The sequence below is a fragment of the Microcaecilia unicolor genome, unplaced genomic scaffold (assembly GCF_901765095.1).
Source record: "Microcaecilia unicolor unplaced genomic scaffold, aMicUni1.1, whole genome shotgun sequence".
Lineage (NCBI taxonomy): Eukaryota > Metazoa > Chordata > Amphibia > Gymnophiona > Siphonopidae > Microcaecilia > Microcaecilia unicolor.
Window position 1 is genome coordinate 872,671 of NW_021963571.1, and position 27,984 is coordinate 900,654.

At 45.7% G+C, this 27,984-nt stretch overlaps 1 protein-coding gene and 1 non-coding gene across 2 annotated transcripts; one reads left to right on the forward strand and one right to left on the reverse strand.

Moving 5' to 3' along the window:
• Positions 1-27,315, reverse strand: LOC115459447 (patr class I histocompatibility antigen, CH28 alpha chain-like). Its single transcript, XM_030189268.1, has 7 exons — positions 27,295-27,315; positions 14,947-15,088; positions 13,712-13,975; positions 5,935-6,207; positions 4,329-4,604; positions 1,292-1,447; positions 1-384 (listed from the first exon to the last, which is right to left on the reverse strand). Exons 1-7 carry the CDS (start codon positions 27,313-27,315, stop codon positions 353-355), a joined length of 1,164 nt encoding a protein of 387 aa, XP_030045128.1. The 3' UTR covers positions 1-352.
• On the forward strand, positions 3,932-4,004 carry TRNAV-AAC. The gene has a single exon. It is a non-coding gene; the product is annotated as a tRNA-Val (tRNA).
• Positions 27,316-27,984: the final 669 nt, after the last annotated feature.

Here is a 27,984-nt window from a genome sequence, read left to right on the forward strand (position 1 = left end):
GCTAATAGTCGCTTGTTTCTGGAAAACATCAACATCGCCTGAGTTATAGGACAGCGATGGGGTTTGTTGGAATGACTGATTTTCACTCTTCATGGGGACTTTGAATCTGATTGTCTTCCTTGTGGAAGGACATATACAATGCAGTACAATGGTGATAATTATTCAGGTATGCTTAGTCCCTGTCCTGAAGAGGTTACAGATTAAGTGGTTACCTGAGGCAATGGTGGATAAAGACATTTAACACAAGAGCCATATCTATAGCATGAAATACAGAGAGGGAGCAGGTAGACATGTCCCATTCTCAGTTTTCAGGTGGGCTTCAGGGAGACCCTGTTCTGGGGGTAAAGAAGCCTCAGGTGTTGAAGAACCTCTCTCCGAGTGTGTCTGTGAAAAACACAAAAATATAACATGAGTTCTGAAACCTAGAAAGAAAACATTTCCTTGAAGTTATCGGTGAATATAGCGACCAGGATTGGCCCATGCTGGGAATGAGGTCATTAATGATATCACAAACACACACTGCTCTCCAATTGGCCTGTGCTGGGAGTGAGGTCATTAATGACATCACAAACACACATTGCTCTCTAATTGGCCTATGTTGGGAATGAGATCATTAATGACATCACAAACACACACTGCTGTCCAATTGGACCGTGCTGGCAGTGAGGTCATTACACAAATACACACTGCTTTCTAATTAGCCCAGGCTAGAAGTGAGGTCACTAATGATACCTCACACACACACACACTGGTGTCACTCCCACCTCCCTCACCCATGGTTGGTCAAATGATCCCTTCAGATTCTTCATCTCTTTGTATTTAGTGCCTGTGACCCCAAGTCAAACCTGATCCACTTGCTGGTTCTAATTTAATTTTTACATTAGCAACTGCAAGAGTGGCAATGGATGACAAAGCTCAGGATGTCTTCTTATGTGACCTGACATCTGCAAATGGCGGGACTTTTCCTGCTTCCTAGGAAGTTTCTTTTTGTCGATGCTGTTTCTAGTCCTGCATGGAACGCTTTATTCCAAAGAACAGGAATATGAGCATTAGAGGGGAACAGCAATAACACCTAATTTATCATTAAGGGAATTAACAGGTGCTAAATGCTACTAAGCATTTAGCACACGTTAATTCCCTTAATGCGTGTTAAGGCCCTAACGCCCATGTGAAGGTCCTAACACTGCTTGATGAATCCCCCCCCCCCCATTAAGGGAGGAGGTTGCTTGTGGATAGCCCCCTCCCCTGCCCCTCAGTCACGCTCCACTGGTAGAAGATTCTCCCCTCTTACCTTGCCTCCGCTTCTGCCAGCTGACCTGACCCAGCGTCACGGCAAAGACTAGAACCACAAGAGCCAGAACCACGCCGATAATTCCCCCAATGGACAGACCCTGCTGGGCTGTTCCTGTGTCTTTTGCCGGCCCTGTCAGTGGCTCTGGGCTTCTCTCTGTAATAGGAGACAGATGGTGGGGATCAGTAATGAGACTTTAGGGCCTCAAACTCAGCTGGACATTAACACTATAATCATGGGGATCACTGAGGCAGCCCCCTTAACATCAGATCTGCCCCCACATCACATACCCGCACCCATAGCAACAGAGAAGAGAGGGGAGACGGAAAAAGTGATGCAGATCAGAATACTGTCTGAAATTGGAGATATTTTTCCCTGAGGTTGTCAGATGGCTTCAGGCCAGTCCTGGTTGGCCACTTGGCCCATATGAACTTGTAGTTCTGGTGTTTTCTTAATTTTCTTAAGAAAAGCAAAGTCCTGGGAAGATCCTAAAGATAAGGCCCAGAGCCGCAACAGAACTGCAGCCTGGGATGGTCATTGTAGGCCCTCATCCTGTCTTGTCACTGACTGTCACAGGCCTGTAGGGGAGAGGGATGAGAGGGGAGAAATCTGGAAGCAAAAGCCCTGACAGGAAACTCACAGCATGACTGAGGGAGGGAGTGGGAGAGGGAGTGTAAAGCAGAGGGGCTCTTGGGGTGACAGGGAGTGGGGGTATATAGCACAGGGACCCAGTGCTGTGACTTGGAATGGGGATCCCATGATTGACTGAGAATTAGCAACTGAGCCTTGTTTTATGCTGATCTCTATAGCTGTGTATGTTGAAGGACAGCCGTCACTGATAAGAGGGATCCATTAAGGACCCGCTAATTGATAGAAACGGTTGAAAAGCTCTTTATATTCAAAGCCCTCCCAGCCTACCCAGTTCTGGCTACAGATATCTCTCAGCTGTCTACCACTAGAGAATGACACGGGGACAAAGTTTGTCTCCGTCCCCGCCCCGTCCCCGCCGGCTCTGTTTCCACCCCCACCCTATCCCCGCAGGTTCTATGTCCGTCCCCATCTTGTCCCCGCAGGCCCTGTCTCCATCCCCGTTCCCACAGGTTCTGTCCCCGTCCCGTCCCTGTGGGCTCTGTCCTCATCTACAGAAGCCTCGAACACTTATGATTATATATTTAAATCTTTTATTAAACTATAAAAGGAACAATATGCTGTGCAACTGTTGTGTATAAATTACAAGTAGAAAACAATAATAACAGCGAGCAGCTATTATAACCCTCCTCACCACCACCCTCTACCCTTCCAACCCCAACAATAGCTGATTTCTACTACCCCAAGGAATCCTAATCCACCCTGTTAAAATGTCCAGGGGTATAAAATGCAACCGTTCTATATGCCCTAGAGGGGAAAAATATGCCCTATGAAGCAGTGGTTTTTTAATCTGTGGATAAATAAGAAATCATCAACAATCTCAGGATTCAATCTAGTCCTCCTGTCTTCCACAGTCCTTTCTGGAATAGAAGTTGTCTTCTTAGAAGATGTGCTGGTAGCAGGATGTACAGGATCCCCCATGCAAATTTTGCTAGTTGTGGCCAGTATGTTTGCTTGTTTTTCCAAAAAATCAAAATATCTTTGTAGGCATCACTTAAACATAAATAACAGTCCAGTTCATTAACAGGCTTCAAAGTAGAAAATGACACAGGGACAAAGTTTGTCCCCTGTCCCCATCCCCGCGAGCTCTGTCCCCATCCCCATCTCTGCGGTTACTGCAGTTCCCCGTCCCCGTGTCATTCTCTATCTACCACACCAGTGGGCCCAACTGCAAGAGATTTGTCCTTGAGAGAGGAGAGTAGCCATCTTTGCTTGATGCCCATACTAAAGGAGCAGCAACTCTTCCACCCCTGAACCACCAACCCCCCCCCCCCCCTCCATTATATCTAAGCCTGTCTCAAGTTTCTTGCCACCACCCCTTATCGCCCCTGCTACCTTTCCCTGGTGCTGAGAGTAGCCTCACATTTTGCTTGTCTCCCCAATCTAGATCTCTGCTGATGCAATCATGTATTGATTTTCCATGCCTAAAGTAAACAGTCAGAGGGAGCTTCCACTGCCCCATTTCTATTGCCTACCTCTTCCCCACCTAATTTTACTATGTACAGTCCATCTGTGGAGCAATGGATATCGGGAACAGTTTTTCATTTTTGGAAAAAAAAATAATTAATGAAAAAAAATTAAAAAGTTTAAAGTACTAACATTTTTAAAAAGAACAATAAAACACATAAAAAGAAAACATTAAAAACAACACCGGGAACAATGGATTTTTGGCACAACAGATACTGTCTCTCCACATATTATTCTGAGGAGGGACTGAATATCTCCCAAACATACTTAAATCCTGACCCCAGTGGTGCCTCTTCTGGCCATCGACCACTCTCTCGGGGAAAGGGGCATCTCCTCATGATTCCTCTCAGATTTCCCTCTCTTGTCTTTGAATTTCTTTTTCTGTGGGAAATGTCTCCTTGTACTCCTTGGGAAGCTTGTTAAATATGTGAATGTTTTTATCTTATCCCCACCTCCTCCAGTGAGTATAATCTGAGTGTCTCATTCTCTATCTCAGATTTGAGTGTCAGGTCCTGTATTATCTGGGTTTCTGTAGTGTAGTGGTTATCATGTTCGCCTAACACGTGAAAGGTCCTCGGTTCGAAACCGAGCAGAAACAATTGATAATGTTTGGAGTGGAGGAGTGGCCTAGTGGTTAGGGTGGTGGACTTTGGTCCTGAGGAACTGAGTTCAATTCCTGGCACAGGCAGCTCCTTGTGACTCTGGGCAAATCACTTAACCCTCCATTGCCCACTGTATTGAGCCTGCCATGAGTGGGAAAGCATGGGGTATAAATGTAACAAAAAAATAAAATCTCTGGGACCTTTCTCTGAATCCCTTCAATTCTCTCATCTTGTTACATAGACCAGTGCCAACCATTCCCCAGGATGCTTTTTGGTATGACATTTTTTAACACATTTTGCCCCAGTTTCCAGCCCCTTACCCCAGTGCACCGTCTTATCCTCCTCCAGGCTGCGGTGCTGCACCAGGCAGGAGTAATCATCTTGGGTTTTAGATGTGACATTTAAGGACACAATGGCCTGGTAGGTCCCGTCTGGATTGAACAGAATCTCCTCTGGCTCCAGCTTGGCCTGTGTCTCTGTTCCGTTCTTCAGCCACTTCATCTGGATGCGACGGGGGTGGAACCCGTAGGCATGGCAATACAGGGTCATGGAGTCATTCGGGAGCTTCCTTTCCGTGACCCTCACACTGGGTTTGTCTGTAGATAAGATTTTAAGATACTGATTAAAGACAAATTTGAATCAATCATCTTCAGAGCGGTAATACTGCTTTGGCGGTTTGGACTATATCCCAGATTCTGTACAGGGCACCAAGGGCAAACACATTGATTGATTGATTAGGTGTCAAAAATCAATTGTTGATATTAATTGGCACTAAGTAGTATTTACTCACAGGTCTGCCCTAAGCGTTACTATACCGGGACAGATTGAAGGTCCATCAAGCCCAGTATCCTGCTTCCAACATGGCCAATCCAGGTATTTTATGCTGCTTAACTGAAAATAACTGAATTTTCCTAAGTCCATCTTAATAATGGCTTATGGACTTTTAGGAAATTAGCCAAACCTTTTTTAAACCCCGCTAAGCTAACTGCTTTTACCACATTCTCTGGCAACGAATTCCAGAGTTTAATTACACGTTGCGTGAAGAAATACTTTCTCCGTTTCATTTTAAATTTACAACTTTCTAGCTTCATTGAGTGCCCCCTAGTCCTAGTATTTTTGGAAAGAGTATACAAGTGATTCACGTCTACCTGTTCCACTCCACTCATTATTTTATAGACCTCTATCATATCTCCCCTCAGCCGTATTTTCTCCAAGCTGAAGAGCCCTATCGGCTTTAGCCTTTCCTCACAGAGAAGTCGTCCCATCCCCTTTACTTATTTATTTATTTATTTTATTTATTCATTCTTGTATCCCACTGTTACCCAAAAATCAAGTTTCTGTTCAAAGTGACTTACAATTTGCAATTGATTGAAATCACAGTGATGGATGTGGTTTACAATTTGCAAATAGCCGCTGTTACATTGGTGCGGAATAATTGCAAAGTGGTGTAGAACATCAGTATTGTGTCTAGTTAACCATAGAATTTCTTATCATTTTCGTCGCCCTTCTCTGTACCCTTTCTAATTCTGCTATATCTTTTTGGAGATGCGGTGACCAGAACGGCACACAATATTTGAGGTGCGGTCGCAGTTTCACGCCTAAATACTTATATTATTTATTTTAGATTTTGTTCACACCTTTCAGTAGTAGATAGGCCTCACCCATTGGGCTGATGTAACTGCTCGTGTCTTAAGTTGGGTGCATAACCGTGACACACCCTAGTATTCTATAACGATGATTGGGTATGCAATTACTAATATATCCCAGCGCCTACCTGTAGGCGAGCTTTTTTGAATTTACCCCATAATACTGCTGATAATGTGGTGATGGGCCTGGTGAGTGGGACTTATCCACGTACCCTTCCTGGATAATTCCCGCTGAACAGCGGCCCCACAGTAATCACACGCCCCCTCCCTCTGCCTTTACCTTTGCGTTGGACAGTCTGATTTGCAAAAGGAAGCAAGAATCGCAGGTCGTCACACAGGGTATGCAGGCCCCTCAGGAACTGATCAGTTATGGACTTGTTAGCATTTCGGGTCTGTGCTATTTGCTCAGCCTCTGGCATTTCAGCCACCCATTTCATGGTGTCTGTGTTGATGTACACAAAATCCGCCCTGTCAAACGCTGTCTTGAAAAGAACGAACGTGGTGTTTTGGTCTGTGATCTCACAGCCTTCCATAGTCTGGTAAGTGTGGACACCTGAAAACAAGGAGCAATACACAGCCAGATGAATATTTCTTACAATCACAAGCACCTTGTATTCTGACTCAACCAATTCATTCAAATCTCTCAAATCATGTACAATCCTCCACTTAGTTTCCCCTTTTGCCACAGGGAATAAGGGCGTATTATAGGGTGAATGGGCTAGTAATCGCTGAATCTCAGGAGCTATGCCTTTAATAGCATCTTGGCTAAGAGGGTATTGTGATCTTTTAGGACCTTGTCCTGGATCTTTTACAGAGGTAGCATTTCCATATGGGTTGTTTTCTCTAGCCCATACTTCATCATGCTCTTCTAATGGGAATGCATTTAAAATGTCTTGTGACTTAGAGAAAAAAATGTCTCATTGGCAATACAAGTGAGGAGGGCACCGAAGAAGGTGTAAAATCAATGTTAATACTAAACTGGGTCAGAAGATCTCGTCCTAATAAATTAACTGGACATTTTGGGGCACATAACAAAGATGCCCATGTAGATTCATTACCACATTGAATTATGCATGGCTTATTTTCAACTGTCCATGGTTCTAGGCAGGGTATGATTTAAAAAAACATACATAAAATAACACATAATAATAACATAAGAAATACAATAAAGCAGCAAAAATCATCATGCATCAACTGTTTTAATTAGACCATTTCTTCAGGACTAAACATTTAAGGAATGTTTCAAAAAAAAAAAAAAATACTCTTCATCTATCCCTTAAGAGTTACATATCTATAGCCAGATGTGCCCAGCATATAAAACACGGATAATAATGACATAAAAAAAAACAATCGAGCCCATGTGGTTACCCAGTTATTCTTGGTAAACCACTTTGGCCCATTTTACCACTTATATTTTCAGTTATTGCAAATTCTCCCCCCCCCCCCCCCCATACAGGGGAGAGCGGTGACGATAAGGGTTCCTGCAGTACCCTGGCAGTAACCAGGCAGTGCGCAATGATGCCCGATTACCCCCAGGTTAGCGCCGCACTATAAAAAAATTTCCCGGCACGCTGGAAATGGTGCACACTCAAGGCAGACTACCGCCAGCTGGCCTCGCTGGACCAGTGGTAGATCCAAGTTAGCGTTGCGGTAACCCCACATTGGGCTTACCAATGCTTTGGTAAAAGGACCCCAAAATGTGCTACTCCCAACCCTGGAATATTCAACAGTCTGTCATTTATGCTAACAATATTCAAGTTCAGACGTCAGTTGATCCAGATAATCACGATTTCTTTTGGATAAATAATTACAGCTTGGTTTTTACCTATTGTTAGAAGTGGTAAAGGGTGGAGAAGGAAGAGAGTGCAGTTGTCAGGTAAGTTAGAAGGAGGGAGAAAAAAGTGGGGGTGGGAAGAGAAGGATGAGGGACCGTTTTTATTTTATTTTTAATTTCTTTATTACATTACAATTTTTTCAAGTATAAACCTTGATACAGAATAGATGACTATAATAAGTCCTTACAAAACTAAGGAAACTAATTATTACATCTTACTAAATCATTAACTTTGGTCATCTTTAGTCCACTATATGGAGGCAATTCCTCAATACATAAGGAAAATTGTAATTATTAAATGAATTAAAGAAAAAGGCGGCAGAATAGAAGTTCGAGTGACCTTTAAACTATCACGGCGTTGAAGTTCTTATATCCCTTGGCTGTGGCATAGATAAGTCAGCAATCTTGGATTCCAGAAAAGAGTTCAGTTTGTTTAGAATAAAAAAATATATATTTAACAGAGTTTAACTTTAGAACACATTTGCAAGGAAAATTTAACCAAATAAAGCACCCAGCTGCAAAGCTTTTGGACGCAATTTAAGAAACTCTTGCCTTTTCTTTTGTGTAGTTTTAGATACATCTGGATACATTCTTATTTTGCATTCAAGGAAATTTGATCTCTATTTAGAAAATACTGCTTAAGTATCCAGTCTCTATCGGGTTGCAAATAAAAGTTACTTTAAGTGTGGCAGTTGTCAGTCTCACTTTATCGTCCTCAAGAACTTGTGTTAAATTCAGGTCTAAAATTTCCACAGGTTCATCAAGTCTATTTCCTCGATCTAGTTCTCTCTTCTGAAAAGGCGAGATGTAATGTATTTTAGATATAGGAGGATGTGACTGTTCAGGAATCTTCAAAACCTCTGTTAGATATTTTTTAAAAGTTATAAAAGGTGAAATTGACAATTGCCTAGGAAAGTTTATGAGCCTAAGGGTATTAGACCTTTGATAATTTTCCAGAATTTCACTCTTGTTTGGAGAACAAGATTTTCTTTATCATGTTGAATTGAATCCGTTGGCAATCTTGTAAAGTCTTAGAGTTTTTTTTCCATATCATTACCCACGGCTATAATTTTTTCCCAATATTGGTATTTTTTCAAGTTTGGGGTTAGAATGTTGAATCATTGAGGTAAATTTCTGTGAAAAGGAAGCTTCTAAACCCACTAATGCTTGCCAAATTGTGTAAAAAAGTTATAATCTTCGGTTTCAGTGGCAAAAAAGACTTACTTGATAGTCCAGTTTCAAATACTGATTCCATCGATGGCTGACTTTCAGTTGCAAGTTGATTTTCCCCAAGGGTATTCTCCCCTCCATCTCCCACTATTCCAGACGTGGAGAAAGTCGGTGTTCTTACGCCCGAGGCGGTGCCTGTGACCGGAGACCCTGTCGGCTCTTTGGCATCGAGTGTCTCCAGAGCCGCTCTCGGAGTTTCCGCCGGCATCGGTGGGGGTTTTGCGCGTCTCGGGGCTTAAAGTTGTTTCGGCTTCAAACTGGGAGAATGGCAATCCTCTCCCAAGGCTCACCGGCTGCGAAGAAGCTCCCGACACAGCACTCGACTGCAGAAAGCGGTCCAACGTTCCCACTGAAGGCACAAGCTGCGCCGCAGGGCTAGGGCGTTGCCTGCCTTGTCTCTTTGGCATCAGGACACAAGACTAGAGAAATGTTTTAGAGGTAGGTGTGGAGCAACTTCCCGCACATCTCATTCGGCCGCCATCTTGCCTCATCGATGGACCATTTTTATATGTCTAAGATTTTTATGTGTTGGTTTTGTGCTCTTTTATACTGTTTTTCATTTGGTTTTCTATATTGTGAATGTGATGTTGGAAACTGCATCGAACAGACTAGTTTCTGCATATGTGGTCTATCAGGTTCTTAAATAAATAAATCTCACTTCCCTAAATTATTGCCTGTCCTCTGCAGCAACTTGGCTTGCCAAATGCAAGTTTATATTGACTCCTACAAAGCCAGAGTCTATGGCTTTGAAGAAAACAGCTCACGCCGACTTGTGGACCTACTCTTTGCGGATCATCTAGTTCCATTACAGAAGCATGGCTGGATTCTTTTCAGACCTTTGCCCCGGGATTCTATATATCGCGCCTTAATTTCTGCGTGGAAATCGAAGCATTTTCTGTAACAAAGCATTTAACTTAATTGGTAAACTAGCAAATCAGTGCTGTTAAATGGATGTTAACAAGCAATCATCAGCACTAACTGATATTAAGGTTGACGTGCACAACTCGCTGTGCGTATTCTGTAATGTGGTGCACTTAAATTCTAAGTTGCATTGCTGAAAAGGGGGTGTTGCCCAGGGGCGTAGCCAGACCTCGGCGGGAGGGGGGTCCAGAGCTCGAGGTGGGGGGCACAGTTTAGCCCGCCTCCCCCAGCCACCGACCCCCCCGCCATCGTCCCAAACCCCTGCCAGCTGAAGTCTTCTTCAGCACTGGTCGACTCCAGCGCCTTCGCTGATGATCTGTTTCTTACTCCTGATGTCCTGCGTGCACGTCCTATACATAGCCCCATGCAGGACGTAAGGAGTCAGAAAGAGATCATCAGTGAAGGCGCCAGAGTCGACCGGTACTGAAGAAGAGTCTTCAGCTGGCGGGGGGTGGGAACCCCCGCCAGCAAAGGTACCTGGCGACGGCGGCAACGGGGGAGGGTCGGCAGTGGCGGGGGGGGGGGTCCAGTGGCAGGGGAGGTTCGGCAGCATTGGGGGGGTTCAAAAGTAGAGGGGGCCAGGGCTTAATCTGTGGGGGCCCATGTCCCCGTGGCCCCACCTAGCTACACCCCTGATGTGGCCATGGGCAGGGCGTGGGTGTTTCTAAAATCAATGCATGTTGTTATAGAATACACCCTCTTTGGGACAGATTCTGTATACAGAGCCTAAAAAATCCATGTGGAAAACATTTCCGCCTAAGCATATTCTGTAAGCTGTGCCTAAATTTAGACATGGTATAGAATATGCTCAGTTGATATAAAAATGTGGCATAAATCCCTGCACATAGATTTAGGCGCAGTGCATATTCTATAACGAGCATGAATCCGGAATGTTCATGAAACGCCCATTTCCCTGCCTATAACCACGCCCCCCTTTTTGCCTGCATGCATTAGAAGTTAGGTGTACTGCATTGCAGAATGCGCTTAGCGAGTTGTGTATTCTAATTATTGCCAATTATGCTCATTATTGCTGTAAAAAATGCTGATTGGCTTGTTAAGCCAATTAAGTTATACAATGCTCCTGGATTTCCATGCAGAAATCAAGGCATGCAATATAGAATCCCCAGGTCTGCGCCTAATTTAGGCATCCGGGATTTATGCCAAGTAAATTTGTAAAACAACACAGAGAATACGTTTAGACGTATTTTCTTTCCGCACAGAATTTTCAGGCGACATATACAGAATCTATCCCTTGATGCCCAGGTCGCTGCAGTGAGAAGGTCATAGTTTTTTCTCTTTGCATGATACTAAACTCTGCAACAGGGTGGACACCCTGGAGGGTGTGAATGACTTGAGGATGGACCTAGCGAAGCTACAGGAATGGACCGATATTTGGCAACTAAGGTTTAATCCCAAAAAATGCAGGGTCATGCACTTCGGTCGCAAAATTCAGAGGGAACGGTACAGTATAGGGGGTGTAGTGCTTCAGTGTGCGAAGGAAGAGCGGGACTTCGGGGTGATTGTGTCGGATGACCTTAAAGCTTTCAAACAGATAGAAAAAGCGACGGCCAAAGCCAGAAGGATGCTTAGGTGCAAAAAGAGAGGCATGACCAGCAGGAAAAAGGAGGTGATAGTGCTGTTGTATAAGTCTCTAGTGAGGCCTCCTTTGGAGTACTGCGTGCAGTTCTGGAGACTGCACCTACGGAAAGATATAAACAGGATGGAGTCGATCCAGAGAGCGGCTACGAAATTAGTAAGAGGTCTTGAATGTAAAAATTATAGGGACAGGCTTATGATCCTCAACATGTATAAGCTGGGAGAGAGGAGACATGATAGAAACGTTTAAATATCTCAAGGGCATTTATGTACAGGAAGAGAGCCTTTTTCAAATGAAGGAGAGCTCTGGAATGAGGGGGCATATGACAAAGTTAAGAGGGAATAGGCTTAGGAGTAACCTAAGGAAGTATTATTTCACAGAAAGGGTGGTGGAGGTGGTGGAGTCGAGGACTGTTCCAGAATTTAAAAAGGCATGGGATAAGCATGTGGGATCGCTTAGGAACAGGAAGAATTAGGGGTTACAGAGGATGGGCAGACTGGATGGGTCATATGGCCTTTTTCTGCCGTCATGTTTCTATGCATAGAAATGAAAATAATATGATACTTTTTAAAATTGTATTTCTTTTTATTTCATCTTATTTTCTCTTTATTTTCTTTTTGTATGTTTTATTTTATTTCTATTTATTACCTTTAAAAGTGGACTAACACGGCTACCACACCACTTCTCATTGCATACAATTAAAGCAATTAGCATCTTCTTGACTTTACAGGGTCCATTAACCAGGGGCGTAGCCAGACCTTGCGGTGGGAGGGGGCCAGAGCCCGAGGTTGGGGGCACATTTTGAGTGCCGCCCCACCGCCACCTCCTCCACCGCTTCGCTTTGCCTCACCTCCCCCCCACCCGCCACCACCTCGTGCCTTCTTGCACCCCCTTACCTCCTCGCACCTCCCCTCGCCTCGCAAATACCTTTGCTGGCAAAGGTCCTCAACCCCCGTCAGCCGAAGCCTTCTTCAGCACCATCTCCGGCCAGCCGCATTCCTGCCCTGCTCTTCTTGCTCCTCCTATCCTGTGCACGCTGATGCTCCTTCTCAGTTTCACGTAAAGAAGCCTCAGCGTGCACAGGACAGGAGGAGCAAGAAGAGCAGGGCAGGAGCGCGGCTGTGCCGGAGATGGCGCTGAAGAAGGCTTCAGCTGGACCCCCGCCAGCCAAACCAGGGGCCCGGACATAATTTGCAGGGGCCTCTGCTGTTAACTAAAGAGTGCGTTAAGGACCCCTTTTACTAAGCGGTGGTAAGCCCAATGCGGGCTTACTGCTCGCTAAACAGGAAGCACCACCATACTTCCTACCCCTAACGCGCCATCATATCCAGTGAGCCTGACGTCGGTGCCTGGCAAAATGGTAGAAATTATTATAAAGAACAAAATTACAGAGCATATTCAAAGCATGGATTAATGAGACAAAACCAACATGGATTTAGTGAAGGGAAATCTTGTCTCACCAATCTATTACAATGTAAGCAAGTGCAAAGTGATGCATGTGGGAAAGAGGAACCTGAATTATAGCTAAGTAATGCAGGGTTCCACATAAGGAGTCACCAACCAAGAAAGGGATCTAGGCGTCGTCGTTGATGATACGTTGAAACCCTCTGCTCAGTGTACGGTGGCTAAGAAAGCAAATAGAATGTTAGGTATTACTAGGAAAGGAATAAAAAACAAAAATGAGGACATTATAATGCCTTAGTATCAGTCCATGGTGTGACTGCACCTTGAATATTGTGTTCAATTCTGGTCACTGCATGTCAAAAAAGATATAGGGGAATTAGAAAAGGTACAGAAAGGGGTAACGAAAATGATAAAGGGAATGGGATGACTTCCCTATGAGGAAAGGCTGAAGCAGCTAGAGCTCTTCAGTTTGGAGAAAAGACAGCTGAGGGGAGATATGATAGAGGTCTATAAAATAATGAGTGGAGTGGAATGGGTATACGTGAATTGCTTGTTTACTCTTTCCAAAAATACTAGGACTAGGAGGCTTGCAATGAAGCTACAAAGTAGTAAATTTAAAATGAATCAGAGAAATGTTTTCTTCACTCAACGTGTAATTAAACTCTGGAATTCATTGCCAGAGAATGTGGTAAAGGCAGTTAGCTTAGCGGGGTTTAAAAAAGGTTTAGCCAGCTTCCTAAAGGAAAAGTCCATAGACCATTATTAAAATGACTTGGGGGAAATCCACTGCTTAGTTCTTGGATTGTTGAGTTTATCAAAAACTCAGGGGAACGCCTAGGTGCCTGGAAGTTAATTGAGGGGCGGGGGGCACAGGGTTGAAGGTTCTCCTAGGGCATCACATAACCTCGTACCGTCCCTTTTACTACCCCACCCTGCACACAAAACTTGTCAACTGATGCAGGGAATGGTTTGATTAACTTTCCCTCTCCCAGACTCTCTGCTATGCTGTTAATGACTATTGTTTACAGCCTTGAGTTATTTTATCTGTGACAATGCACTGGTGCAACTCACCTTCAGTCTGATTGGTCTGAAACATTATTGTGGACAGGACGGACAATGAGTTATACTGGAGGAAAAACAGGTAATGGTTTCTGTCCCACCAGTAATCAGGACCCACTGCTTTCTTCACCCACTCAGTTCGGGGCTCCAGTCTCTCAGTATGGCTGTCAAACCATTCCACAAGGATGTCGTCCAAATACACAACAGCGATAAAATATGGGATGCTGGGCTCTGCACCAAAGATGGTTGTAGTGAAGTATCTCAGAGAGTGATTCCCTGGCATGAGAGACAGAGAGAGAGAGAAAGAGGGACAGAGAGGTGTCAGCAGCTTTACGTCAAATCCATAAACTAATATGTGTACCTGAATGTAACTCACCTTGAGCTAGTACTGAAAAAGTGTGAGCAAAACATCCCAAATCCAAATAAATTAAAAATATCTCCTGCTAGAACTTTTCCTGGAGGGGGGTGGGGGGGGATGGGGAATAAAATAAATTCTACCCTTCCTGTACACATTGACTCTCACAAAGGACTAAAAAGTCTAGGAGTCTGGGAGTTTGGGACTGCCGAACCCAGACTAACTCTGCAAACACTGAAATCCTCAATTAACAGGGCGCTTCCTTCTGTAGCCCACCCCCTCTCACTGCCAGTATGAGTGGGCACCCCAATGCCACCCCAGTCTCCCTTTAGTTCACATTCACCACTTAAGCCACATTGAGCCTGCAAATAGGTGGGAAAATGCGGGATACAAATGTGCAGTATATTTTGTCTAGAGAAAAAGGTGCCGATACTTAAATGCCAATCCACCCTTTAGGGGTGGGGTGATCACTGAGGGACCCACCCCACAATAGCCAGGCCCCCTGCAACCAGTCACAGAATCTATGACAAAGGCAGAATTGGTGTGTACAGCCTGAGGTCTTTCAGTAAAACTTGGGGACCATGGGTCAAATTTAGCAGACAGTAGAAAAGGTGCCAGTACTCAGTACCCCCCAAGTACCCCCTCAAAAAAAGCCCTGCAAATGTAACAAATAAAAATGTAAGCCCTGCCTGGTGAAGTCACACACTGACACATTTCAAATGCCTTTTTTTTTTTACCCTCTCCACTCCTGTTCTTCTCCCCTCAAAAACAATACAAGAGCTGACAGAAGCATCCGACCTTTACGTGAGACTGTCTTCTCACTGGTACAGCACTGCGTATGCCTGGTAGCGCTATATAAGTGTTAAGTAGTAGTAATAGTAGTAGTACTCACCAGATAAAACTCCCTGAGCGCAGAGGCTGCCCAGAAGCAGCAACAGTGGCAGCTGCATCTTGGCGCAGAGATCCCCTCTCCAATCACTGCTACAACTGGCACCCCGGGATCCCCTATGCCAGCAGTGGGCAAAAGGCTGCAGCTTTATCCCAAATCAACAGGCTGGTGTGACAGTTCCACTGGCAGTTCCACTGTTGGAACTGGTGGAGCAGTAAGAACAGTCAGTGCAAGCACACAGTTTATGAATTCACTATCAGACGGGCATTTGTGCCCAGGTCTGGTTGTGCCAGCTCTTCCAGCAGTTAAGTCCTAACAATATAGCTTGTGTTATAATAGCCAAGAGTTAAACCAATTAATTTCCACATTTCCTAATACTTTCCTCCTCACTCACAGGCAGGGTCCAGCAAGTGCTTTGATACTTGTGCGGGTAGGGAAGTCCCGAGGGGAAAAGTGTTATTTGTTTACAAGTAGTACTGAAGTGGCTTAAACAGGTAAAATCCGACCAAATCGGAAAGTTTCTGGTCCAGTAGGGCAGGGAGAGCAGTGTCTGTCCACTCTCAAAGGTTGACATAGTACCAGCTTCAAAGGAGATGGTCAGAAATTTGGGGCGGGGGGGGGGGGGGGTTATTTGATCAAAGCAAAATCCGATTTTGGAGTGTTCTGCCACTACATCAGATCAGTCAGTCACATCCATTACCGATTGGGCGCATCAAAATGGAGTTACTGCACGGCTCCCGCGTGGCTTTGCAGTAATTTCATTTTTGCCGCTCGGCCCCAAAAAATAATTTTTATTTTCTGCAGTGCATATCAGATGTGCGCCAAGTGGCATTTGGCGCCCGTAGGTCATTACCGCCCGGTTACCACGTGAGACTTTACTGCTCAAAACACAGCAGCCAGGCTTATATTTGGAAAACACGATTTGAAAGCGCCAAACCCCTATGAGAAAACCTGCACTGGCTCCCAATCAAAGAACGTATTGCGTTCAAAATCTGTACCCTGGTTCATAAAATCATCTACAGCGAAGCCCCAGGATACTTGACAGACCTCATAGACCTACCAACCAGAAACACATCAACATCAACACGAACATACTTAAATCTTCACCACCCAAGTTGCAAAGGACTCAAATACAAATCAACCTATGCATCCAGCTTCTCCTATATAAGCACACAACTATGGAACGCATTACCAAGCACCGTGAAAACAACATACGACCACCTAAACTTCCAGAAATTACTAAAAACTAACCTGTTCAAAAAGGCATACCCTAATGATCCAGCTTAAATGCCTTAACCCTGCAATACAATGAAACCAAAGCTCGTACTGGACATAACTTAACTCTTCCTCCTTACGATTCCCCAATGTGTCTGTCACACATGGACTTTAAGCTTCCATAACATCACTCTGTATTTGTTCATACCGGAATTGGCGAATGCCTTTATGGCACTATGTTAGCCACATTGAGCCTGCAAATAGGTGGAAAATGTGGGATGCAAATGTAACAAATAAATTTTAAAAAATGGCTGATGGTAAGGTCTCAGACCCAAAATGGGCGTGTGGCAATTTTGATTTTGACACATGTCCATTTTCGGCAAAAATTTTTAAAAAGACCTTTTTTTACAGGTGTGATGAAAAATGATTCTGCGGGCGCCCAAAACCCGCGCCTACACTACCGCAGGCCATTTTTCAGTGCACCTTAGTAAAAGGACCCCTTGCTTAGGATGATTGACCAGCTGCTTGTCAGCCGGTTGGATTTCTGTCATTCACGGTAGCAGGGTCTTCCCAGACTGTCACGGGCTGCTGTTATTACAGAGCACAACTGCCAGACTTCTGATGGGGATAAAGGATCACATTGTTCCCCTATTGAATGAACTTGACTGGTTGCCAGCAGTATATTGTGTAACTATGCCATCCTATACCTAACACATTTATGAGGATCACAAGCTCCTTCCAACAGGATCCATTAACTGTCCCAACATTCACACCTAAACGATGAACACCTATCAGAGCCGATGCGAGTGTGATAGGGTACCCTAGGCGAACTGTCAGCCTTACACCCTTCCCCCTCAGTTAACTTTCAGGCTCCCAACCTGCGGACCTCCCCCCTCCCCCACAGAGGGATTTTGATTATTGTAACTCACTCTATAAATCGTTTACGTTGAAAGACCTCCACCGCTTGCAGGCCTCCGCCCCCCCACCCCCCCAGGAATTTGATTATTGTAACTCACTCTATAAATGCTTACATTGAAAGACCTCCACTGACTGCAACTTGTTCAGCATATGGCAATTAAACTCATTCATGGTGCTCGGAAATATGATCATGTTACATTCTTATTACAATCTTCCCACTGGCTCCCACTCCCCTATAACATCTTACTTTTGATTTTCAAAATAAGGTCTCTTTGAAAGTAGAGCGAATTTGGAAAGTCAAGCTTCAGCAGTTCCATAATATGCCATTTTTTTTTGCGGAGAAGCATTTTTCTATTTCTGTCCAGTTGATGTTGAAACATCAAATGCTGCAAAACGTTGCTGCTAAAATTATTTTTCACCTTAAAAATCTTGATATGGCTTTGGCCATAGACACGCCTGAGTTGAAAAAATATTTTCAAAACAGGTCCTTCACACAGAGGGAAAGGGAAGCAGGCTAGGGGGCTTGCTTCTGGGATGGTGGGAAGCAGGCAGGCCCTCTCAGGGGAGCCTCCAATGGAGTCGGGTCAGAGCTTTTCCTCCAGCGGGGCAATGCAAAGAGAGAGGGTGGGGCTGGCAGTAATTCCTGCGGTTGCTGTTGCAGTTACCGCAGGAGCTGGAGTTGGTGTGATTGACAGGCCTGAAACTGAGGGAGTGCAAGGAGGGGCTGCCCTGGGCAACAGCCAAGATGTGGGATGGATTGAGGGTGTAGCATGGCCTTGTGGGCCTTGGGGTTGACTGCAGATCGATCCATAGACTGGAGACAGACATGGGGAAGCCACTGCTTGCCATGGGATTGGTAGCATGGAATCTTGCTACTCTTTGGGATTCTGGAATCTTGCTATTTTTTAGGATTCCAGAATCTTGTTATTTTTGGAGTTCTACATGGAATGTTGCTATTCTTTGGGGTTCTACATGCAATGTTGCTACTCTTTGGGATTTTGGAATCTTGTTACTTTTTAGGATTCCAGAATCTTGTTATTCCTTGGAGTTTTACATGGAATGTTGCTATTCTTTGGAGTTCTACATGGAATGTTGCTACTAATTGGGTTTCTGCCAGGTACTTATGACCTGGATTGGCTACTGTTGGAAACAGTATATTGAGCTAGATGGACCATTTGTCTGACCCAGTATGGCTATTCTTATGTTCTTATATTTTAATAGCATTGGCAACCTTTTCAGGCGCATATTCATTTGAATTAGCTTGTTTGATATTTAAATTATTTGACGGTACTTGTCCAGAATATTTAATGTGTCTGCTTTCATTTCCTCTTCACCTTAATATTCCGCGAGCAGGGTCTTCCAGGGAACTTTTGTTTTTCCATCCTTCTCTGGAATTCAAGAAATGTTTGTAAAAATCTCAGATTTGGAGTGCTCTTCCACCTGCATTGAAAATGTAATCTTCTTATTTTAACTTTTGAAAGGCGTCGAAAACATATTTAATTAGGAAATATCTATTAGTATACATTTCTGTACTGTAATGCAGTGATTTGTCATCTGCTTTGAAGCTTTTTTTGGGAGTTGGCAGAATATAAATATCATATCATATGATAACCATCCTGTATAACAATTTAACATGCCCTGTAAACAATGCAACTGTGTCCTTAGATGTCGGCTGTAGATACAGCCGTAGCTCAAGAAGCCTCAGTATCAAGCAGTGGTGTAGCCAAGGGTGAGCTCAGGCCTACCCAGTAGTAACATACCTATGATGCAGCTGGCAGGGATCCCCAAGCCCCACCATCTGAAAACTCCCAACAACTGTCCCTCCTGCATACCTTGTAAATAGCAAATTTTTGCCTGCAGTGAGCAGCAACTGATGCATACTGCTCGCACTGGCCCCACAGCCTTCCCTCTGACATATTCCCTCCTATGTGGAAACAGGGGGTAATCAGGCATCACTGCGCACTGCCTGGTTACTGCCAGAGTATTGAGGAACCCTTACTGTCACTGCTCTCCCCTGCATGGGGGGGAGGGGGGGGGAGAATTTGCAATAACTGAAAATACAAGTGGTAAAATGGGCCACAGTGGTTTACCTAGAATAACTGGGTAAACCACATGGGCTCAATTGTTTTTTTTATGTCATTATCCAGCTTATAATCGAACGAGAAAAACGCCCAAGTTCCGACCTAAATCGGGAGATGGACGTTTATCTCACAAAAATGAATAAAGCGGTATAATCGAAAGCCAATTTTTGGACGTTTTCAACTGCACTCCGTCGCGGATGCGGACAAAGTTTATGGGGGCGTGTCAGAGGTGTGGCGAAGGCGGAACTGGGGCGTGGTTATCTGCCGAACAAAGATGGGCGCATTTCACTGATAATGGGAAAAAAGTATGCGTTTTTAGCTAGAATTTAGGACACTTTTCCTGGACCCTGTTTTTTTCACGAATAAGGCCCCAAAAAGTGCCCTAAATGACCAGATGACCACTGGAGGGAATCGGGGATGACCTCCCCTGACTCCCCCAGTGGTCACTAACCCCCTCCCACCACAAAAAAATGATGTTTCACACATTTTTATTTTCACCCTCAAATGTCATACCCAGCTCCCTGGCAGCAGTATGCAGGTCACTGGAGGAGTTGTTAGGGGGTGCAGTGGACTTCAGGCAGGTGGACCCAGGCCCATCCCCCCTACCTGTTACAATTGTGCTGCTTAATGCTTATTAGTCGTCCAACCCCCCCAAACCCACTGTACCCACATGTAGGTGCCCCCCTTCACCCCTTAGGGCTATAGTAATGGTGTAGACTTGTGGGCAGTGGGTTTTGAGGGGGATTTGGGGGGCTCAACACACAAGGGAAGGGTGCTATGCACCTGGGAGCTCTTTTACCTGTTTTTTTGTTTTGTAAAAGTGCCCCCTAGGGTGCCCGGTTGATGTCCTGGCATGTGAGGGGGACCAGTGCACTACGAATCCTGGCCCCTCCCACGAATAAATGTCTTGGATTTATTCGTTTTTGAGCTGGGCGCTTTCATTTTCTATTATCGCTGAAAAACAAAAACGCCCAGCTCACACATTGTTGAATAAAACATGGGCGTCTATTTTTTTCCCAAAATACGGTTCGGTCCGCCCCTTCACGGACCCGTTCTCGGAGATAAACGCCCATGGAGATAGGCGTTTTCGTTCAATTATGCCCCTCCATGTCTGTCAGGGGTGTAGCCAGACGTCCGTGGGAGGGGGGTCCAGAGCTCGAGGGGAGGGGGCACATTTTAGCACCGCCCCCCCGCCGCCATTGCCGCCCCCCATCTCTGCTGACCCCTCTCCCGCCTTGAACCCTCCCCCGCCGCCGCCTACCTTCGGTTTTGCTGGCGGGGGACCCCAATCCCCGCCAGCCGACGTCCTCTCCGACCGTTCTGCTGCAGTCAGACTCAGAAAATAAAACGAGTGCGCATCCATTTTCGGCCTGAGACCTTACCGCCAGCCATTGACTTAGCGGAAAGGTCTCAGGCGCTAACCGGATGGTAAGCGTTCAGCGTGCATAAACTGCCGATTACCGCCAGGTAAGCGCCACACAGTAGAAATTAGAAAATATTTTCTACCGGGCGTTTTGGACGTGCGTCAAAAATGCAATTACTGCCCAGGGCACATGGTAGCCTGGTGGTAATTCTAATTTGATGCACGTTGGACGCACGTAAGTTCCTACGCGCCTTTGTAAAAGTGCCCTTAAATTAGCCATAGAGGATGTGAAGGCAACTGAAGATGGCCACGCTTCAGTTATGAAAGTATTTCATAGATATCACCCTCTAATAACTTTAGAATCTTTGCCAAATATGGCACAGATTGTGGATCATTGTATGCAATGTGATTCTATATCCCTGCCGTCTGGTGTATATTCAAAATAAGGGTAGGAGCTGTTTAGGAACAGGCTTATAATCAGCACCTTTGAAAGGCATAATCGAACGGGGTGCCCAGGTTTTCCTAAGGGCGTCCCCGCAGGATGGCCCCGTAAAGGGTCGGGGAAACCACTATTATCGAAACAAGATGAGCGCCCATCTTTCGTTTCGATAATACGGTCGGGGACGCCCAAATCTCAACATTTAGGTCGACCTTAGAGATGGTCGACCTAAATGTTGAGATGGTCGTCCCCGGTTTTCGGCCATAATGGAAACCGAGGACGTCCATCTCAAAAACGACCAAATCCAAGCCATTTGGTCGTGGGAGAAGCCAGCATTCGTAGTGCACTGGTCCCCCTGACATACTAGGACACCAACCGGGCACCCTAGGGGGCACTGCAGTGGACTTCACAAATTGCTCCCAGGTGCATCGCTCCCTTACTTTTGGTGCTGAGCCCCCTAACCCCCCCCCCCCAAACCCACTCCCCACAACTGTACACCACTACCATAGCCATAAGGGGTGAAGGGGGGCACCTACATGTGGGTACAGTGGGTTTTGGGTGGGTTTTAAAGGGCTCACATTTACCACCACAAGTGTAACAGGTGGAGGGGGATGGGCCTGGGTCCGCCTGCCTCAAGTGCACTGCAGCAACTAAAACTGCTCCAGGGACCTGCAGACTGCTGTCATGGAGCTGGGTATGACATTTGAGGCTGGCATAGAGGCTGGAAAAAATTTTTTAAAGTTTTTTTTTAGGGTGGGAGGGGGTTAGTGACCACTGGGGGTGTGAGGGGAGGTCATCTCCAATTCCCTCCGGTGGTCATCTGGTCAGTTCGGGCACCTTTTTGATGCTTGGTCATGAAAAAAAATGGACCAAGTAAAGTCAACCAAATGCTTGTCAGGGACGCCCTTCTTATTTCAATTATCGGCCAAGGACGCCCATCTCTTAAGCACGCCCCAGTCCCGCCTTCGCTACGCCTCTGACATGCCCCCATGAACTTTGGTCGTCCCTGCAACGGACTGCAGTTGAGGACGCCCAAAATCGGCTTTCGATTATGCCGATTTGGGCGACCCTGAGAGAAGGACGCCCATCTCCCGATTTGTGTCGGAAGATGGGCGCCCTTCTCTTTTGAAAATGCCCCTCTTTGGGTGTGCATTGGACAGTTACTATAAATCTCATCCTCTTGAAGATCTCTGATGGAGAGCCATTGATTTTGTGCCATCTAATATTTTAGCAGGAGATCATGATTATCAACTACATTTTCAAGAGTAGTGTTGCATATATAGGGTCTGATATTCAGAAAATACTGATCTCCTAAGTTAGCCTCTTAAATTTGTGCCCTATTTTCAGCCAAACTTAGGGGCCTTTTTACTAAGCCACGTAAGCGTCTACGCGTGCCCAACATGCACCAAAATGGAGTTACCATGTGGTTCTTGCGGTCATTTCATTTTTGGCGCGCGTCCAATACGCGCCTCTGAAAAATATTTTTTTATTTTTGGGCGCGCGTAACAGACGTAGGGCATGCGTAGGTCATTACCGCCCAGATTCTTTACCGCTAGGTCAATGGGTGGCGGTAAGGTCTCAGACCCAAAATGGACGTGTGGCAATTTAGATTTTTGCCACACATCCATTTTCTCTTACAAGAGCATACAGATATGGAATGCATTACCTACAGACCTGAAAGCAATCAAAGAAACAACTAACTTTCGAAAATCTCTGAAAACATTCTTCTTCAACAAGGCCTACAATGAGAACCTATAACCTCACTAAATCCACTCAATTATGAACACACACCTTCTACAATTACCCTAATAACTCTCTTCCTTCTTCCCTCTCCCCTTCCTTAATCACTACACATTACTAACTGTATCCGATATCCTGTTATGACAATGTTATCAAATCTATGTAAGCCACATTGAGCCTGCAAATAGGTGGGGGAATGTGGGATACAAATGCAATAAATAATAATAGTAATAAAGGCATTTTTTGTAGGTGCAGTGAAAAATAATTCTGCACGTGCCCAAAACACGCGTCTACACTACTGCAAGCCATTTTTCAGTGCACCTTAGTAAAACTACCCCTTAGGAGTCTAATTCTGCAGCTGAAAATTCATCTTAATTTGGGAGCATAAAAGTTGTGCTTATAAGTTTAGACCTGACACTCGTTTGCCCAGACTTATGAGCCTAGGGCTGAAAATCAGAACTAAGCTCCTAACTTTTCCTTGTCCTAAATCTGCCCCGTTACCACCCACTTTCATGTTCTGACATTTTTTAGTGAAATTTTGAGTAAACATTTATGTACTGAGACCTCATAAATTTTCAAGGAGTCCAGCTCAGAGGTGTAGCTAGGCATAGCCGCTGAGAGGAGGGGCAGGGGGGACAAAATTCCCCGGGCCCGGGCCTCCAAGAGGGGCCCAGCCCCGCAGTCCCACCCGCCCTCCAAAGTCGATCGTCTGCAACCAGGCTGGGCCCCCTGCATTGAAATCACAGTGCCTCTCACCTCCATGTGAAACTGCTGCAGGCAGTAGGGCAGCAGATCGCCTCCCTTCAAGCCTCCTTCCCTCCCTATGTCCCACCCTTGTCTGATGTAACTTCCGCAAGGGCGGGACACAGGGAGGGAAGGAGGCCCAAAGGGAAGCAATCTGCTGCCCTGCTGCCTGCAGCGCTTTCACACGGAGGTGAGAGGTGCTGTGATTTCAATGCAGGGGGCCCGGCCCAGTGGCAGACGGAGGGGGGGAGTGGCGGTGGGGGCGGGGCTCCGGGGTGATGACCTCGGGGGGTGGTGGTGGGGGCGGGGCCCCGGGGGCGGCCTTGCCCCGGGCCTGGCCCAGTCTCTTGGCGGCCCTGTAGCTTGGTGGGGCCACGGAGGCATGGGCCCCCAACAGATTTAGCCCTGGCCACCCTGATTTCACCCCCCCTGCCGTTGACCCTCCCCCGCCACATTTGACCCCCCTCCTGCTGCCGCCAACCCTCCCCCGCCACTGCCGTCAGGTACCTTTGCTGGTGGGGGTCCCCAACCCCCGCCAGCCGAAGTCCTCTTCAGCGCCAGTCTCCAGCATGTTGCTGATCTGGATTCTGTTTCTGTGAGTCCTGACGTCCTACATGTAGGAACGTGCAGGACGTCAGGACTCACAGAAACAGAATTCAGATCAGCAAACGTGCCAGACTCATTGACCGGCACTGAAGGAGATTCGGCTGGCAGGGGTTGGGGACCCCCACTAGCAAAGGTACCTGGTTGTGGCAGAGGGGGGTTGGCAGCAGCGAGAGAGGGGGTCGAGGGAGATGGGGGGGTGGCAGCACAGGGGGGTCAAAGGTGGTGGGGAGGTCAGCGGTGCTGGGGGGACTAAAATGTGCCCCCTCACCTTGGGCTCTGGACCCCCCTCCCACCGAAGTCTGGCTATGCCCCTGGTCCAGCTTATGAGCCAAACTCTCAAAGGGGATCTTTTATTAAGCTGTGGTACGAAATGGCCTCAACATGCCCTTATCTGGTTCTTTCCCCTGTGCTTAGGCCATTTTTCTGTGGTCACAAAAAGGACCATTTTCCACTCAGCTCTCCAGACTCAGCACACACAGTGGCGTAGCAAGGGCGGGGCAGCGGGGGCGGTCCGCCCCGGGTGGTGCTCCGTCCACCCCCCTGGCATGGCACGGCACCCCCCCTGGCGTGGACCCCCCCAGCACAGCGCCTCTCACTCCCCCCCCCCCATCCGACAGTCCCCACCTGCCTATCAGCTGAGCTCCGTGCACCCGGCACCTCGAATCTGCAGCGCTGCTGACTGTAAAAGAAGAAAACCGTCTCGTCATTGGCCCTTCACTCACTGTGTCCTGCCCTCGAGGAAATAGGAAGCTACATCAGAGGGCGGGACTCAGTGAGTGAAGGGCCAATGATGATCCGCCCCGGGTGTCAGCCAAGCACGGAACGCCACTGAGCATACAGCCTCTTTCCTGTCACCTTTTCAGCCAGTGTTCTTCGAGTGTGGTAGAGAATGACACAGGGATGAGGACCCGCAGTAACCACGGGGATGGGGACGGAGCCTGCGGGAATGGGGATAAACTTTGTCCCTGTGTCATTTTCTACTTTGAAGCCTGTTAATGATGATATTTTGATTTTTTTGAAAAATAAGCAAACATGCTGGCCACAACTAGCAAAATTTGCATGAGGGATCCTATACTTTCCTGCTACCAGCACATCTTCTAAGAAGACAAGTTGCATGGAAAATTTAGGAGCTTAACTCTGATTTTCAGCTCTAGGCTCATTAATCTTGGCAAACAAGTGTCAGGTCTAAACTTAAAAGCACAACTTTTAAGCTCCCAAATTAAGATGAATTTTCAGCTAAGGGGTCATTTTACTAAGGTGCACTGAAAAATGGCCTGCGGTAGTGTAGACGCGTGTGTTGGGCACGCACAGAATTATTTTTCAGCGCACCTAAAAAAAAAATGTAAAATGAGTTTATCTTGTTGGGCAGACTGGATGGACCGTACAGGTTTTTATCTGTTGTCATTTACTATGTTACTCTTTGGGGTTCTACATGGAATGTTGCTGGTAATTGGGATTCCGGAATCTTGTAACTCTTGAGGATTCCAGAATCTTCAGAACTTTTAGTACAGGAACAGTGCTGGGCAGACTTCTACGGTCTGTAACCTGAGAATGGCAAGGACAAATCAAACTCGGGTATAAAGTATCACATACCATGTAAAATGAGTTTATCTTGTCAGGCAGACTGGATGGACCATTCAGGTCTTTATCTGCCATCATTTACTATGTTACTATGCTACTCTTTGGGGTTCTACATGGAATGTTGCTGGTAATTGGGATTCCGGAATCTTGTAACTCTTGAGGATTCCAGAATCTTCAGAACTTTTAGTACAGGAACAGTGCTGGGCAGACTTCTACGGTCTGTGCCCTGAGAATGGCAAGGACAAATCAAACTCGGGTATAAAGTATCACATACCATGTAAAATGAGTTTATCTTGTTGGGCAGACTGGATGGACTGTACAGGTCTTTATCTGCCGTCACTTACTATGTTACTATATCTGCTGGTTTCTTCCCCATTTCGGTGCCTTCCATCCATTAGAATGCTTTTCCGCGTCTAACGTTCAGCACCTGCTACTGGCAGAGCTGGAACCATTATGACAACACGTATCCTTTTACGCTGATCAGACTTTTATTACATGCTATTTACATACATATGTGGTCACACGATTAAAGACCCATCGACATGTACTTTTACAGGATCGTTTTAGGAGGGCTGGTGTTGAGGAGATTGTAATTGTTAAGTTTAATTATCAAAATCTCAGGGCCTAAAAATTCACCGAGGAAGCACTGGCCCTGCTCTTCAGAACAACAAAACTCCAACTGGGAAGGGAATTTCTCATATGATATGTTTCATGTCTTCATATAATAGTCAAGAGATAAACAAATGAATTTCTGCATTCCATCATTCTTTCTGCTTATCCACAAGTGGGGAAATGTAGGTACTTTGATCATTGAGCAGGTAGGAAAGTCCCGTGTATGATTTCAGGTGTAGTGGAATGGCTTATGCCAGTATGTGGTTCAGTGGGCAGGGAGAGCATCATCTCTCTGCCTCTCAGCAGTTGGCAGAAAAATTTGGGATTTAGCTCATGTATTTTTCAGTATTGGCATTGGGTCAGCACAAGTTACGTTTAAACTCCTTGAGCCCAGAGGCTGCCCAGAAGCAGCAGTGGGTACATCCTCTCTCTGATCACTGGCCCTGCATCGATTGGTAGGAAAGACTTGGTTATAATGATTCGCCGGTTCTCTGTCAGCTGTTGGATTTCTGTCATTCACTGTACCAGAGTCTTCCCAACCGGAGTCTGATGAGGGTACAGACAGTTATTACATAACACGGCTGCCCGACTTGTAATTCTCCTAGTGAAGAACTTGACTGATTGCCACTCGGATACTGTGTAAAGTTCAAGCAATTAGTTCTGACCCTTTGATTCCTTCATGTGACTACAACAACCCCATCCTATATCTTTCAAATGTACAAATGAGTTATGCCCCAGGGAGGGTCACATTGTAATATATCATTGTAATTATGCCATGTGACAATGTAAACAACTATGAAGGCAGATCACAATCAGTTTTCTAAGGACCATATATCAGCTAAATCAAATTTCTACAGTCCCAGATATTCACTTTTCTCTTGTCTCCCCCTAATTTCTTCACCAAAACAGTTCTTAAATCATATTCTTAGAAAGCTTTTTCCACCCTTGCCTCAGTGGTGCTTAATTGTCCAACAATGACTTTTGGCAATCATATTAGCACTCAAATCTTCATAGGCTTAATCTTTATATTTAAATATGTTTAATGTACTTACCTTTTCGGCCTTTTCAAACATGGGGACTCAAACACTGCCCGACATGCATGTTTCGCCACCTGGCTGTATCAAGGGCTTCCCCTATAAAACAATAAGCAATTAACGTCTCAGCCATATAGTGGGAAAGATAACAACTCTACCTCCCCTCCCCACAGCATTTTCTACCCAAACATATCATTATTACCCTTATGCCGTTCAACCGTCACCTCGACAACATTACTTAGGAAAACTTCCTGTCAAGATGGCCACGGCGTCTTATCTAAACCTATTTAAAGGATCGTCATCATGACATATCCAGGAACCCCAGCTCCCATTGGACAGAATCGAAAACTATAATCGGAGGCCTTTAAATTAAGGAACTCCACTCTAATTCAGCATTTAAACCTCGTGGACTTACAGTATTTAACCAATAGATATGTGACAATGTAAAGCACACTAACCCTGTACTATAAGTTACAGTTCCAGGCTGCAAACGTTTTGGCCGGTCCTGGATTTGAATTTACACCCCAATGCATTGTGGGATTTTTAGTGCCTGATCCTGCCCACTGAAATCAGTACTGCAGGTCCCATAATACAGCAGGATGGGGCGGTCAGAAATGCAGGACTGTTCCAAAATCTCCAGCCTGCAACTGGGTAACTTGGCTTCTCTGATTTTCAGAATATCCACAATGAATACACAAGAGATAGGTG

Coding starts and splice junctions, on each gene's coding strand:
- LOC115459447 (XM_030189268.1), bottom strand. CDS start 27,315: ATGTTTGAAAAGGCCGAAAAG. Junction 13,976..14,946: donor CGCTCAGGGAGTTTTATCTG/GTGAGTACTACT, acceptor CTCTCATGCCAG/GGAATCACTCTCTGAGATAC. Junction 4,605..5,934: donor TCAGACTGTCCAACGCAAAG/GTAAAGGCAGAG, acceptor TCTTATCTACAG/ACAAACCCAGTGTGAGGGTC.